The sequence below is a fragment of the Mixophyes fleayi genome, chromosome 9 (assembly GCF_038048845.1).
Source record: "Mixophyes fleayi isolate aMixFle1 chromosome 9, aMixFle1.hap1, whole genome shotgun sequence".
In the NCBI taxonomy this organism is placed as follows: domain Eukaryota; kingdom Metazoa; phylum Chordata; class Amphibia; order Anura; family Limnodynastidae; genus Mixophyes; species Mixophyes fleayi.
Genome location: NC_134410.1, coordinates 26,897,931 through 26,914,468, shown reverse-complemented (window position 1 = coordinate 26,914,468; position 16,538 = coordinate 26,897,931). Strand labels below are relative to the sequence as shown.

The following is a 16,538-nucleotide window of genomic DNA, read 5'->3' as shown; positions in this document are numbered from 1 at the left end:
TGATTAATTGCTATAGGCAACATCTCCACTTTTTCAAACCAGCAGGTAAATATACCCCATAGTCATTTCAAGCCAAGAGTAAATCTAACAGAACGTATTATAGTCAGGTAGTAGTAAACCAAGGTTTGCTTTCAAAGAACAGAAACTAGAATAGTGTTGGGGGTAAGAAGTAGTGGAGAATGGGGAGAGAATAGAAGGGGACATAGATTACGGAACACAACTTAGGCAGAGTTGTGAAGAGAATGGGTGCATTCGGGTAGTTCCACTTTCTCTTTTAGGTGTTCACTTTTTCTTTTTAAGATTTGCAGTACTAAAGCAATTATAAATATTTTATAGTGAGCAAGGTAAACAATTATTAGTGGCTATTGCTCACTATAAAAAAAATTCTAGGTATAATGCGGTGGAAGAAAATTGTTTATATGAAGGAAATCATTCTCCATTGAGTTCTGTATATGTACATTATGCTACGTATCCTATTCTTTGGCATTTGTATTTTTATATATGGATGCCTTGCAAGGTTCAAAAGAAGACCTTCTTTAGAGGGTGACATGAAATTGCAGAAGTGTAGACAATAATTTCTTCTTTCTCTCCCTTATTTTGTTTAATCAGAACGTAATAGTCTGTTCATTGTCCTCTCCCTGGTTACTAACAATAATATTACCGTGCCCTCTTTCCAGGGAAGAAGACCATTTTAATCTTAGTAATATACTAGAGAAGTTTGATTTATTATTGTATCTTTGATTAGAGACAAGAGGGGAAAATGCGAAATAGCAATAGTCTGGTTAGCCTCCATTTTGTCAATGTTCATCCATATTTAACCAAGATGTGAACTTTCGTAAAAATATCAAAACTTGTTTACTGCATATTTGTTATTCTTCTCTAATGAGATATGGATGTATTCCCAGACTTGCTGGAACACCTTCAAAACCACATCCTTCAGTTTTAGGGATACAAATGATAATTGTTTCATGCTGGAGAGAACATCTAGTTATCTACAGGTTTGGATGTCAACTAATTAGCATGGATTTGGATTTTACATAGAAATACACTGTATTAAGGATATATGTTTGGGATCATTTGGCAATTTGCTGTGAATAATCTGCCTGTATACATGATCTGCGGTGCGGTCTTGGAAAATAATGTTATTGTAATCAAGGATACCCGACTTAGATTACCTGATTTTCTAACAATGTCTGTCCTATGCATTCCCCAAGGTACAATTAAGCAAAGACTATTTTTTATTTAAATTTCCACATTTCCCATTTGGCATGCAGGTAAATTGCTTCATTGTGTTTGTTCCATTCCAGTTATACAAAAAACAAACCTCATACTTCACCAAATCACTACGTTGACTCGGAGCCAACCATATTCACTCCCAATGTGTTCTGTGACTGTCATTGATGCTGTTACTGTGTATGGAGAGTTACTATTGTTCAGGTTCTTAGAACGGTGATTTACAATTCTCTGTAGTGCAGGACTCATGTGTATGTCAACATTAGCCAGGGCCTACACTAAGTGGGTACCACACGCCCTTCAGAGATATGCAAACAAATTACACATCACAATGGTTCAGTGTTTGACCAATGGCTTATATTGCAATTAAATAAAGATTGTATGCAGCTGAAGATTCCAAATAAAATACAAGAAGAAAGTGCAAACCCAACAAAATGCAGCATGAGAGACACAAATGTATAGTTCTATATAAGGTCAGTATATGCAGAGACACAGTCAGGGGGGTTTCTGGCAGCCAATACATCTCCATAAATCAAAAAAATCTCACAGCACATTTTTCATATCAGACATAATATAACAAATGGTAAAAAGCTCAGAGCACAAACATATAAATCACAACTTTTATGCCTTTGCAAATAGCATCTGTCACTATGTCATACTTCATCATCATCTATTTATTTATATAGTGCCACCATGTCCGCAGCGCTGCACAGAGAACTGATTCACATCAGTCCTTAATACTGAATGCTGACATTAGCCAGACATACTTGAAATGAGGTCTGCAATGGTGCTGGGTGTCTGTCATCACAATGGGGTTAATTATTTTTTGTCCGCAGAGGCCGGTTTAGTCTAATGTCAGCATGATCCATTAAACATGGATGGATAATTTAGATGGTTACAGGCTCTTATTCTTTTATTTAAGTGTCAACCTCCATGATTACATGATAGCCTCCCAATCAGATGCATCAATCAGCTTTGACAATGAAATAAGACTGTCCCGTGAACATTCAATGGTTTCCCTCAATAAGGCTGAATTGCATTAGATAAATATATAATTAAAAATGTGTTTTCTGGGAGATTCCCCCAGTAATAATACAATAAATTGTGCGCTGTGTTCTCTTCCTGTCCTGAAATATATGAATACATGTCAAGGAAGAGACTCCCATTGTTATTATAATCATTGAAAGATTATCAAAGACACAGTGGTTAGATACAAGCGGTTGCAAGAGTTTTCATGCTTTGCGGTGTGTAATTGTAATGTACAGTGGCTATAAAAAGTATTCAGTCCTTTGTCATTTCTTTTACCTCATGCAATCAACAATAATTTGTTTGGGAATTCTTACCACCGATCAATACAAAATACTTAATGTGATGGCAAATAAAATTAAAAAAAGAACAATTCTAAGGGGTAAATGTATCAAGCTGAGAGTTTGATGGGTTTGAAAAGTGGAGATGTTGCCTATAGCAACCAATCAAATTCTAGCTTTCATTTTGTAGAATTTACTAAATAAATGATAACTAGAATCTGGTCGCTATAGGCAACATCTCCACTTTTCTAACCCGCTGGAAACTCGCAGCTTGATACATTTACCCCTAAAGCTTTTTCTTAAACAGACAATTATTCATTGCAGAAATTTTGCTAAGATACACCGAAATGAACCTTGATGCAATCAGTCATCTTCGGATTACGTATAAATGTTTGGAGTCCACCTGTGTACAATTAACATGAAATAGACTTGTCTATGAGCGGTTCAACAGTTTGGTTTCTGTATTTCCAAACAAAAGCTTCATCATGAACAATAAAAAAGTATAGCAAATCCAAGAAAAAGGGAAGGATTTGAAAGAAGCTTTCAAATAATTGTTATATCATTGAGTGAATGTGGTACAAATGTGAATCTGTCTAGGACAGGCCGTTATCTAAATCGGAGCATCCATGAGAGAAACTAACTTGATAAAGAGGCCGTCAAGAGGGATATGACAACTCTGACAGAGTCTTCCATGGCAGAGATGGGAGACGCTGTCCATTTTACAACAGTAGCCTGGACACGTCACATATCTGTGCTTTATAGGAATAGCAAATAGCAAAGCATCGCTGAAGAAGTCACATGTGGGAGACCCACATACGAAGTGAAGGAAGACTCAGGACTAGGTGCAAGCCTATGGCGCAAGCCTAGAACCAGGCACCATCCTATCACTACACTTAATGTGAAGCATGGTGGTTGGAGCATTATAGCATGGGGACCCTTCTCTACTTCACCGCCTGGAACATTTGTCAAAGTAAGAGGGTAAAACGGATAGAGCAATATCTAGACAAATCTTAGATAAGAGCTGCCATGTCCAGATGGGTAAAGCTGGTAAATCTTTAGAAGAGTATTTTGTGTTGATCCGTGCTAAGAACTCATGAATAAATCCATGCCGATTCCATGATATAATAAAATCACATGTGAAACATACCAGAGAGGGTGAATGGCACCTATACTAAGTATCAGCTATGGACCACGTTCTGCCAGAATAAATAGCGCCATAGAAAGAGCATTTAGCTCCAACCACAGACTAAATACAAAACAATGAAAAGGAGGGATTTTGTTATACACCAGGTAATAAAAGTATACCTCGTTCTCCAATAAAATGAAGTGCAGTGATCAATTATTGAAGTTTACACAATATTAACAAAGCGTTTTGGTTACACATTTCATAAAAGCTTTTTGGTGTGCCTGTCTAGAAAAGGGGTGTGAAATATATGGGCCCGAGTCATTAAGGAAAGCAAAACATAAAAAAGGAGTAATTTTGCACCTTGGCAAAACCATGCTGCATTGGAGGAAGGGGAGGTAAATTTACAATGCGATGGCAGATTTATAGTTGGGGTAGAGCATGACCTAGATCAACTTTACGTTTCAGTGTAAAAATAAAGTTATCAAGTATTTGTGTGTTAGATGAAAAAAACAGCCAATATTTATCTTATGTGCAAAATAATAAACTAATTTGCACCCCTTGTATTGTAACATGGTTTGTCCAGGATCAAATGTACTCCTTCTTTTGCCTTGCTCTCCGTAATGACTATGCCACGATAGGTCGATATAAATCACAACCCGTGGGTAAGAAGTATGGTAAGTGATGGACAGGAAGCAGGAATACATAATACTGTCTGAACCAGAGCAGATTACACCACGATTACCCCTGTACAGCAAATATTCCTTCTACAAAAGTTGTCCTGTCCTCACAGACTGCTTTGTCCGAAAATGAATGTCTTGCAATATCACGTGACATTTGGTTCAATAGTCTATAGTGCACAACAGTAGCAGTATCTGAGGCGGCCCACGATCACTCAAAAGCAGATGCTCCATAGATGCAGACACTGAACCCTCACAGAACTGTCCTCCTTCACTCATGTGAAATGACATGAGAGAAGAACCCTTCTCCAAACGTTACCACAGGCCAAACGAACACCCGGCATGATCCCATGCAAATAATACTGTAGTGAGCTGGAACACAAATGATCTTGTGCAAACCCCGAGAAAGCTTGTTGTACGCAAGTGCAGTAGCCCATGAACACCCTGACAGGATAGATTCCTCAAATACGACAACGGATGTTGGTAAGGAGACTGATCAGGATGATGTCGGCACCTCCGCACCCTGCTGTAGAAGAGAGAAACAAGAAAAGATACACCGTTACAATAACACCGACCAACCATGCCCTGCCTATCCGCTTTACCTTGTTAATGGCAAAAGGCTTTTTCCAAGTCTATATAACTCTTTACACTGACTGGTTGAAAACAGTAATACTTTAGTGCCATACACTGAAGCTGCTAACAGGCAATCAGCACATCCTGGATACACACAGCTTTAGAAGTTGGGAACTTTTGTGCAGTCTGTAATGGAACCACTGAGGAGGAAGATGTGAGGGAGCCGAACTGCTCCAACAACCAAGGAAAGTGGGGAGATTTATCCAGGTACCATAACAAATTAAAATAATTTTAGGTTGGACTCTTGGGGGTATATTTACTAAACTGTGGGTTTGAAAAAGTAGAGATGTTGCCTATAGCAACCAATCAGATTCTAGTTATCATTTATTTAGTACATTCTACAAAATGACAGCTAGAATCTGATTGGTTGCTATAGGCAACATCTCCACTTTTTCAAACCTGCAGCTTGATAAGTATATAACTATTTCTCAGAACAATGACATTACAATTTAAGGTTAACCATCATCAACATTGTTCATATTCAGGTTAAAAACACAGCTTTCGTTATTTATTTGATGTAGGTTCATTTTTGCACAAACATTATTCTATATTTAAGAACGCAGAAAATGGAAAGAAGAGATTTGTTTGTTTTTAAAACAGTAAACTCATTTACGCAATTCCAAAACGCATCTCCAATGCGCAGTGATGTTTTTCTGACATAATGCACTTATTGTCGACTGTCATGGTGGCAGTGACTGCAGGGGTGCAAAAGTTTGCTCGCCATATTGTGCGCACTGGTAAAGATGACATCAGGGGTAGGGCTTTACTTTAGATGGGACACTGTTTACATCCACCCCACGCGTTTTATGTAGGTAAGCTCATTTTTATGCACTTAAATCCAAATGTGATAAAACATTATTAATATAATTATGTGACCCATGGCATGAACATTCTTCCATATTCCCTTACACTGACACAACACATGCATGTGTCCGGAATTACCTGTATTGAAGCAGACAAATGAAAGATAAGACACCAATGAAGGGCAGGGGTCCTAACAAGCCAGCAGGCAGGACTGTGATTTCTCTTCTGTCGGCCTGCGCAGTCCCATTTGGGCCCTAATCACAAAAATGATCCTGCAGATGGATTGCACGTGATCACCTCTCAAGCATGGAAGTAGATGTGCATCATGCATTGCACTCAACGGACAAATAAACGTGTTTACGCAAAATTAAATGTGTTACAGCACATCTGCATATTCTGCCATATGAACCTTAATGTCCCTGTAAATGTAATAGGACAGTCGATAAGAGAAGTGCCCCCCGTAAATAGTACTCTGCTAATGTTGCACTGCAATAATGATATAATGTATTCCTTATGTGTCACATTTTCTGAGCACAGATGACTAAATCTCAGAGGGCAGAAACTCTCCTGCACTCCATGAAAATGTAGCAGTGAACCATTGCCTGTTAGCATGAGTCATTGGGAGAGGTCTATCCATTGTACCGCTAAGCATCCAGAACACTGTGTTTATACCAAAAGGCCGTAACTACCCTCCCCCAACCACACATTAGACGGCAATAACATAAGTAGATCATAGTACCAGTAAGTCTGACTTAATGGACAATAAAACACTGAACGCTGCAGTACTGGTCATATATTATTAACGGATCTCTCACTCTTTGCAGCTTTTAAGAAACCGGAGAAAAAGACAGAAATTATGTGTAATGTGGAAATGTCACCTGACGTCCACTCAATAACCCTTCACGTGCTAGGCCAATTTTTTACCTCCCAAATGCATCAATGTAAGCATGACAGTCCAAATATGAGAGGACTGTCCCGACATTTGTCCTGCCTGCCGGCAAAGTTGGGAAACTGCCACTGATGTTGGCAGCAATGTAAAGGTTTTTAGGAGCGGCGTTGGGGGTAGTCTAGCGCTTCGGGAGCTCCAGACACGGCCCCTGTTTGCACCAAGACACCGTTGGGAGGTATACAATTTGTATGATGTTTCAGTTAGCGAGGTCATGTCTGCTTAATGCTAGGTCATTAAAGCAGCTTACAATCAGATTCCTTACAATCTGGTATAACCGATCACATCAGAGTTTACCTACGTCCTGCACAGTGTAGGCAATCATTATGTGGGCCAGACTAATATTCACGAGTATGAAACCTATCAATCGCATACCTGCCAAGTAGTGCCATGGAGTATTACTTGGCAGGTATCTCGTGTATCTGACTGCCTCTCTTCAATCTCCTCCTGCATGTCCTCGCACTCACTCAAAATTAACATCTCTAAAACTGAACTCATTGACTTTACTTCCCCCAGACTCTCCTCCCACCATGACCTCTCTATCGTTGTTAACCACACCACCATCTCCTCTCTTACCCAACTCCGCTGCCTGGGTGTCACCCTCGTCTCCTCTCTCTCTTTTGCCCCCCACATTCAATCCCTTGCCCAAGTCTGTCGCTTCCAACTACGCAACATTGCCCGCATCCGGCCTTTCCTCTCTCAGGATGCCACCAAAACTATCATCCACGCACTCATCATCTCCTTCAAACGTGCATTTAAAACTCACCTGTTCCTCAAAGCCTACCAACAATCCACTTAATCCCCTCATCTCCTCCACTCGTTCTCCCCTCTCTCCTCCCAGACCCCTTTTCTCTCCCCCATGCTTCAACTGGCTCCCTTTGTGCCCGATTTGTTTACCCTCCCTTAGGATGCAAGTTCGTATGAGCAGGGCCATCTTACCCCCTGTCTCCATACCTGTTCTTCTGCGCCGTCTTTACTGCATTAGCCTGCCTGGAGTTTCTGAAGTATTGATATTTTTTGTTTATTGTCCTATACTGTTTCACCCTGTATAGTCTGTTTGTACTGTGTACGGCGCCGCAGAAATCTTGTGGCGCCTAACGAATAAATGATAATAATAAATAATAATAATAGCAAGTGCAAAACAAACAGGAGTACCCAGCCTGCATGTGCACGCCCCTTCCTTCACCCGTACTGCTTCTCCAACCATTCTTCCCTACACAAACCTGTTTGGACAGGAAGGCATCATGAGATTGTACCACACGAACTTCAAGTTATGCATCAGTAAACTGCACTGTGCAAATGTTTGGGCAAAGCAATTTCATTGTTTCCTATGGAACAAGTTTACTTTGATGCATATGGAGTAAACGTGTCCAGTTACTTACTTTGATAAATTGCCATGTTAAATGTCCACTATGTTAATCCAAAGTGAAAGAGCATCTTGCGACATTAATAAAAAATATGTCTCAGCCCTGTGGACTGGGGTCCCAAATACACGCAGGGGTTTCTTAAAGCTCCATTTGTACACAATTCACCGAAAATTTAAACTTCTTGTCCGATGGTACCCAGAACCAGCGAGGATTGGTGCCTTTTACCGCAATATTTCAACTTCCCATTGGTGTGAATATGGAGCAGAGGAGACCCTGTCCCATATATGGTGGAATGGTCACAAAATTGTACAGTGCTGGAGAGAGGTCCGCCACCTGATCATGCATGTACACCTCCCACGCCCAATCCCCGAAACACACACAACAAAAACGGATTGGACATATCCTCTTAGCAGCAAGATGTCTCACCACCACCCCCTCCCCCCCCCCCCCTACTCGAGCACTTATCCGTAAAGTTTGACAAACACACAAAATGGAACACATTACCAGTATTATACATGACCTCCCCCTCCAATACCTGAGGGATGTTCCCTATAGCAATATGTTTCTAGTTATCATTTATTTAGTGCATTCTACAGAATGAGAACTAGAATCTGGTTGCTGTAGGCAACATTTTCAATCTTTGCAAACCTCACTCTAACGTAATTCTGTTTCCTCTCCTCTATTCCCTTTCAATTGCTCTCATAGGATAGAATTATATATGTCCTGTGAAATGATTCCCCTTTGTGTATTGCTACGTTCAACTCACTTCTCTGCCCACCTGCACCTCCTTCCCCTTCCTCCCTCAAAGCCCATAATACTTGCTACCTACTTCAAATACGACATCATTTCACAAGACATTTCCTCATGCCAAATTCCCCCACTCTACCCACCTTCGCTTACACTCCCGAATCCACCCTTAATTCATTCTCTCCAGTAACTTAAGACGGTCTATGCACTCATTTCATCATCTCCCCCTACAACCTGTCCTCTCGACCCTATTCTCTCCAAAATCTCCGCTCTTCCAATGCATGTCCACCTCTAGCTCACCTCTTCAACCTGTCTCTCTCTACTGGCACATTTCTATCCTCCTTTAAACATGCACTCATCTCACCAATTCTAAAAGAAAACTTCTCTGGATCCAGCCTCTCTTTCCAACTACCGCCCTATTTATCTCTTCCCCTTTGACTTCAAACTACTTGAGCGATTAGTGTACAAACGCCTGTCTCACTTTCTCTCCTCTCACTCCATCCTCGACTTTCTGCCCCAATCATTTCACTGAACTGCTCTCACAAAAGTGATCAATGATCCACTTATAGCAAACTCTAAGAGTCACTTCTCTATACTCTTTCTCCTGGACCCTCTGCTGCTTTTGACGCTGTTGATCACCCTTTTCTCCTACACACCCTTCACTCCACTGGCCTTCATGACACAGTCCTTTCCTGGTTTACTTTCTACTTATCAAACCGCTTGTTTAGTGTTTCTACTTCTGGCACATCCTCCCCGCCACTCCCACTATCTGTTGGGGTCCCACAACGCTCTGTTCTTGGCCCTTTACTTTTTCACTGTACACCTCTTCTCTTGATGAACTTAGGACTCATTCGGACTCCAGTACCACCTCTATGCAGATGACACCTAAATCTATGTCTCCTCCCCTGACCTCTCCCCTTCTGTACTATTTTGCGTAAGCAACTGTATTTCTGCTATCTCCACATGGATGTCCCAACACTACCTAAAGCTCAACATGTCCAAAACCGAGCTTATTATCTTCCCTACTCCCAGAGTCACCACCTCCCCTCAAATCTACCTCTATGTCAATACCACCACAATTTCCTCAGTTTCCAAAGCCCACTACCTTGGTGTCACACTTGACTATGCCCTCTGCTTTAGTCCTCACATCCAGACTCTCTCCCAGTCCTGTCGACTCCACCTTAGATACACTGGCAGGATTTGCCCTTTTCTTACCAAACATGGTACCAAAACTCAACCATTATCTCATCTCCAGTCTTGACTACCTCCTGCTATCTGGCATTTCCAACACCCATGTATCCCCACTTCAATCCATCCTAAATGCTGCTGCAAGACTAATCTTCTTCTTTCACCGCTCCACATCTGCAGCAAAATTTTGCAAATCCCTACACTGGCTCCCTGTGTCCTCCATAATCCAATTCAAGTTGCTCACCATTACCTATAAAGCCCTCAATAACATCAACCCTTTATACATCTCAAATCAAAATACACTCCCTCCCCCCCTCTTAGATCTACCTCTGACCTGCACCTTGTCTTTGGTAACCACCTCTCACTCCCGCCTACAAGACCTCTCCTGTGCTGCTCCGCACTTATGGTATTCCCTGCCACGCCCAATCAGACTTTCCCACAGCCTTCAAATCTTTAGACACATTCTGAAAACCGATCTCTTTTTTAGAGCTTACCTTTTCCCCAATGATACTATTCACACTAATACAACTTCACAACCATCCCAACGTCTACTCTAAACCACACTCGCTCCTCTTGTTTCAGCTGCGCCCTCTTCCGCTTAGAATGTAAGCTCTCTAATGAGCAGGGTCCTCCATACCCTTTGTTTTCATGTCTGCATTTATTTTGTCTACCTTGTATCTTCACGTTTCATGTATGTCCTGTGTTCCAATTGTATGATGCTGCGGTGCACTGTGACACATTCCAAGTTTATGATAATAATATTGTTAATAATGCCAGAGATATAAAATCTATATATATATATATATATATATATATATATAATCTATCTATATAAAATCTATATCTCTATATGTATATATATCTATCTCTTTCTCTCTCTCTGTGTATATATATATATATATATATATATATATATATATATATATATATACACATATACACACACACACACACACACACACACACACACACACACACCCGCACACACGTGTATACATACACATGTACACACACGTATATACATACACATGTACACACACACTTCATACTCAGATTGACCAGTTTATTGGGCACACAACTGCCTGCTCAGTGGTAGCATCATATGTGCAGGGAATGCTATTTTAAACAGCTGGCAGATACCAATAGATCATGTGTGTATTGAATGCAGAGGAAGGACGAGCAAGACGAGCGAGTGTTAGGGATTTGGTAAACATTCCTCACTAGATTTGCCATATACATTAGTTTACACCCTATTTGTGTGAACACACTCACCTTTACACACAAGGACAATGTCAGGACAAGATTTTAATTCATATCTCACTGGATTCCATATCTAGTCCACAGTTATGATGTCATCAATACAGAAATAAAAACAGACCGTTTCTCATTATTTTGTTTTGTAGAACAAATTAAGTCACAATTTAACCTAGCTTAAGTTTTGACAGTTTTATTCTTGAAAAAGAACCAACTGAGTAAGCCACAAAGCGAAATGCGTTCGGTTACTCTCTACAGTTCACAGAAAACTCCCGAGACCATTTGACCAATTTTTTTTTTTCCTAATTATTATTCTTGCAATTTCTATTTAAATTCTATTGTTATTTTCATTTTCCAATATTATTTGATCCAATATCTGTTTTGTTTTTCACTACCATTATTTTATATCCATTATAACAGTTTGTCACTAATCTCGGTATTTATTTTTCCTCTATCACTACCTTCATCCACAAGCTGCACTGATACCAAATGTTGTGCTATTAATGACCCACTTTCATATGTATTACCACCCACCACCCCATAACCAACATCATTAAAGCCAACCTGGCCTGAACCACCCCCCCAGCAGCTTCTCTCTGACTTACTTACTATACATTTGTGCCAACCCTTTTGTCTACCATTTACCAATATATACTCACTACTAACACTACCATTGTGCTATACATCCTGACCCACATCTGTCCAGTCTAAGGGGTATATTTACTAAACTGTGGGTTTGAAAAAGTGGGGATGTTGCCTATAGCAACCAATCAGATTCTAGCTTTCATTTATTTAGTACTTTCTACAAAATGACAGCTAGAATCTGATTGGTTGCTATAGGCAACATCTCCACTTTTTGAAACCCGCAGTTTAGTAAATCTAGCCCTAAGTCTTCTCACTATTTACACTACCAGCATTCCCATTTCTTTCTGGATATATCATTTTATTTAATTCCCATTTGTTTGTCTCTTCTATACTTATAGCATAAGTTGTCCTTTATATTCCACTCCACTATAATAGATCCAATATATTATTTTCCATCTTTCATTTCTCCTACCACTTACCTTTTCTGTCCACCCAACTCTCCACTGTAATTCTTCCTCGACTCTCCCTCTTCAATTGCCCCATCCTTCCCTCTCCAAATCCTTGTCTTTATATTATACCTATCCCTAAAGAGCCCATTTGTACTGCATGTAACACTGATACGTTTTCCCACAGCCCTCCCAATTATCGTATTCATAATTTTTCTACGTCCCTCAACAACATCCATATGGACCACAGCTCCGGTTGAACATTACCACATAAATCTATCTACAAGACATGAAGGCTGCACACACAGCTCTCCACAGCGACGTCATTGTTTCTCTAGTTTGACTAGGTGGAGGACAGCGTGTTGTTAGCACACACAAACTATCCCCTACTACACCTAAGCGCATTAGTACTTGTGTAACCCTACGCTTTGAGGCTAGACTTTCACGACTACGATGACACCATGTATGTGTAGAATGTATAATATGTGTAACCACCATAGCCCCTCATTCATAAAAAAAATACCAACAGAAGATCAGAAAAATGCCATATAAAACTGCCCTGTTGCCCCCAAAACACATTTTCTGAACCCAGGCAATCAGGAGATTATTGTGGCTGTGTCCACCTCCCGCCATCACGGCAGGAAATATTTTATTTGAAATACTGGTGTAATGCGCCTGAGTAAAATATGTTTTATATTCGCAGATTAAATGAGTAAAAACATATCTATACCCTGGTGGTCCAGTGAGATTTGGGAGAATACAGAATCAATATGCTGCCACTGCTCCCGTTCACGTGAACTGGTAGGAGGTGGGACCGGAGAAAATTCCCATAATGGGGGTATTATATTATATTGGTCTTATATTGTTGCATTATTAATATGTACAATCAGTAGCTACTGCCACCACTTGGAGGGCACTAATAGCACTGGGCAGGCCTCTCCTGCCACCTCAGCACTTTGCAGTAACCTTGAACCCCCCTGCCCAGCCTCCTCTAGCTCATCGCTTCAACTCACAGCGGGAGCTTATGGATGCCCCGGGTTACTCCCCATGCTGTCAAATCATTGCTACCGACAAACACCAGACGCTGATGCACGTCTCTCACATAGGAGCAGCACATCCAATGTCCTGGTGAGTTACAGGTGGTGAGGAACCAGCACTTAATCTGCTTGATTGGTAGCAGTAGGCACAGACTGTGCATATTAATGATGGGCACTCTAAGGTTTAAGTGACTTTGAACGCAGCATGGTATCGGGCATCATATGCGCCATCAGGAATATATCGCAAACATCAACACCGGTATTCACGTACTAATGTCACCGATGTGTCAAGACTTTCACCCAAAGAACAAAGGGAGTGCTGAGATCAGAGACAGCCCATTGATGAATGGAACCAAAGAATGCCGACAAAATAGAGACGGGACAGCACTTTCAACACCTTGTTAAGTCACGATCCAACTAATACAGGTGACATGTGGGTGGAGAAACCTGCTATTGAGCAGATGTATGTAATGAAGTGGGCACTTGGTGCATATAGAGTAATATCTGGGGCAGCACGGTGGCTTAGTGGTTTGTACTTCTGCCTCACAGCACTGAGGTCATGAGTTCAATTACCAACCATGGCCTTAACTGTGAGGAGTTTGTATGTTCTCCCCGTATTTGCGTGGGTATCCTCCGGGGGCTCCTGTTTCCTCCACACTCAAAAAACCTACTGGTAGGTTAATTGGCTGCTACCAAAATTGACCCTAGTCTGTCTCTGTCTGTGTGTGTGTGTATGTTAGGGAATTTAGACTGTAAGCTCCAATGGGGCAGGGACTGATGTGAGTGAGTTTCTCTGTACATCGCTGCGGAATCAGTGGCGCTAGATATGCTATATAAATAAATGGTGATGATGATATCCCACTTGTGGTTATAAAAAGCAATATACTGTAAATTCCAATCTATTGTGTTATAAAATACACTAGCCTCTCCTCCGCCAACATTTTAAGTTGGTTTACCAGTAGTTCCCTGGGGGAATACGGTTGCATGTAGCAGCCACCGGGAACCCCTTTGGGGCAGCGGGCATTGCCCTGCCATCTTTTACTAGGCGGTAATGCAGCTTTAAACATGTCACTGGCATTAGTACATTCTGGTCCTAGAGGGACTGATCCAATAAGCATGATCTGTCAATCAGTCTGGTCCTAGGGAAGGCTAAACCATTAGAGGAATCACTCTCATTATTACACTATGGTCCTAGAGGGACTGACTCACTAACCATGACACAGTCATTACTACACTCTGGTCCTAGGAAGGACTAGGCCATTAAACATGGCCTAGTCACACCTTGTCATTAGTACAACGTAGCCCTGTAGGTAACGGATATATTAAACATGTCACTGTCATAACATCTCTCTGGCCCTAGAAGTATAAAAACCACTAAAACATGTCTATAATTAACACTCTATGGTTAAAAGCTGGTGGCATTATTGTAGCGTTAATAACATAAAGCATTAGCGTAATCTGCATATTTCGATCAATGACCTCCATCCACATCATCATCAGTACAAAGCAGCGCATGCAGAGAGGTAGCTGAAGAAGAGTGTTAATGTAATACTGCCAGCCGTCCACCACCTCAGGGAGTGACACTTGCAGGATGAGAACATGCCAGACAGGAGACAGACGTTAGAAGGGAAGCGGGAGACAAGCCAGTCCCTGTGTTCAGAGAGAGATCTTTCTGAAACAAACCGTCTCATAGTCAGCAATGTGCACAGATTGTGCCGCTCCGTCCGGCTCCTCTGTGACCGGCGAAGACTCTTCTGTGATTTGTGGGGTCTCTTCCGATACTGCTGAGGTCGTCTCTCCCATTGGCTCCTCTGCGATCCTCTCTGCTTTAGAAAACAAAAGGTCAGTCCAGTGTAATTATTCCTGTATCAATGTACACTGCATCATATAGGTCGGTGTGAACATCGCTCAGACCAAAACTATTGTTTCCAGTGTATCAGTGACTTGTAGATCTCTCCAGTCAAAACAAACATGCATTAATAGTTCTGCATAATCGTAAGGAGGATGAATATGGTAACTTTATAGATAAAATTGTGCGTTCCATTTTATTATTTTAATCTCTAACTAAATGTCTCCATATGTTGGAGATATAATTACTGTTTCTGTTACTCTTCACTGCTGGAAAACAATTACTGCCTCTATTATCACTAATTAGCTGGGAGTGTTGTGTCTATGGCTCAGAAAGTCTGCGCAGACCTAATAGATGTGAAAAGCAGTAAGTTACACCAGGTGAGCCCTGACAGCTGTGTGAGGCCTTGGTGTAGACTCAGTCGTCTGTGCACAGTGATCTCACATTCATATGACAGAAAAAAAATAAAAATGGACTTGACAGTGTTTTTAGAACATTAAAAAACCTTGTGTTCTTCTTCTACTACTGCATCACCCTCTGTACTTCAAGGTCTGCTTCCCTAACCCTGGTTTATGGAGCCCAGGCCTACTTCACGATGGGCATTACCATCAGTCTCACTCACTGCTCCATAAATAACTATCGGCATTACCAAATTATCTGTGTGTAATCTGTTAATTAGTAGATGTCTGGTCTTTGTATTCTGTATTTTTATGTATTACGTAATGTGGATCATTGGTGTCTGTATATTGTATACTACTGTGAATTTCATGTACAGCGCTGCAGACCTTTTGTGGCACCTTATAAATAATAGAGAATAACAATTTTATAGTGAAAGTCACAGGGCACAACTTGCTTTTATAATAGTGCTACTTCAATGTAGGGAGTATGTAGAGATTAAAAGAAACACTAATCTCCCCCCACCCCACGCGAGTACCCAAACAATCCCAATCCCACTGGGGGGTCGTCTCATGATAAAGCGGATGAATACCTATGTACAATGCCTGCTAATTATTTTCACCACCATGTATGCCTTTGCTGGAGGTGTATTTGTTTGTGATGTAGAGTAGCTGCAGTTGATTTTGAAAGTACAAAGTACCACAAGGCCCACAGATATCCACATTCACAGCGGAATCTTTATACAAACCAGCGCTTATGCCGTGTTCTAACCAATGTCAATGCTCGGGCGCAATCCCAAGTACTCAAACAATTTGTGTAAACATCACCCACCTGATCTGACCAGATTCTGTTCTATTTTAAGTGTGCTTGACAAAGAGATCATTAAACCCCATGAAAAAAAAACATGTTCAAAAGACAATGGGCCTGATTAAGGAAAGTAAAA

General features: G+C 41.0%; 1 protein-coding gene and 1 long non-coding RNA gene across 5 annotated transcripts in view; both read right to left on the bottom strand.

The window, feature by feature from the left end:
- Nucleotides 1-1,568: 1,568 nt before the first annotated feature.
- Nucleotides 1,569-16,538, bottom strand: part of CCDC9 (coiled-coil domain containing 9) — a 40,203-nt gene continuing 25,233 nt past the window's right edge. For 2 of the 4 annotated variants that reach the window (XM_075187118.1, XM_075187119.1), the window contains exons 14-15: nt 15,034-15,176; nt 1,569-4,869 (exon numbers count right to left, since the gene is read on the bottom strand). In XM_075187118.1, the coding sequence (XP_075043219.1) occupies nt 4,840-4,869; nt 15,034-15,176 (173 nt within the window). In that variant the 3' untranslated portion in view covers nt 1,569-4,839. The remainder of the gene's footprint in view (nt 4,870-15,033; nt 15,177-16,538) is intronic. The other 2 variants (XM_075187121.1, XM_075187120.1) reach the window with 2 other exon arrangements.
- Nucleotides 11,316-15,027, bottom strand: LOC142102318 (uncharacterized). The gene is made up of 2 exons (XR_012679245.1): nt 13,684-15,027; nt 11,316-13,334 (listed from the first exon to the last, which is right to left on the bottom strand). It is a non-coding gene; the product is annotated as an uncharacterized LOC142102318 (long non-coding RNA).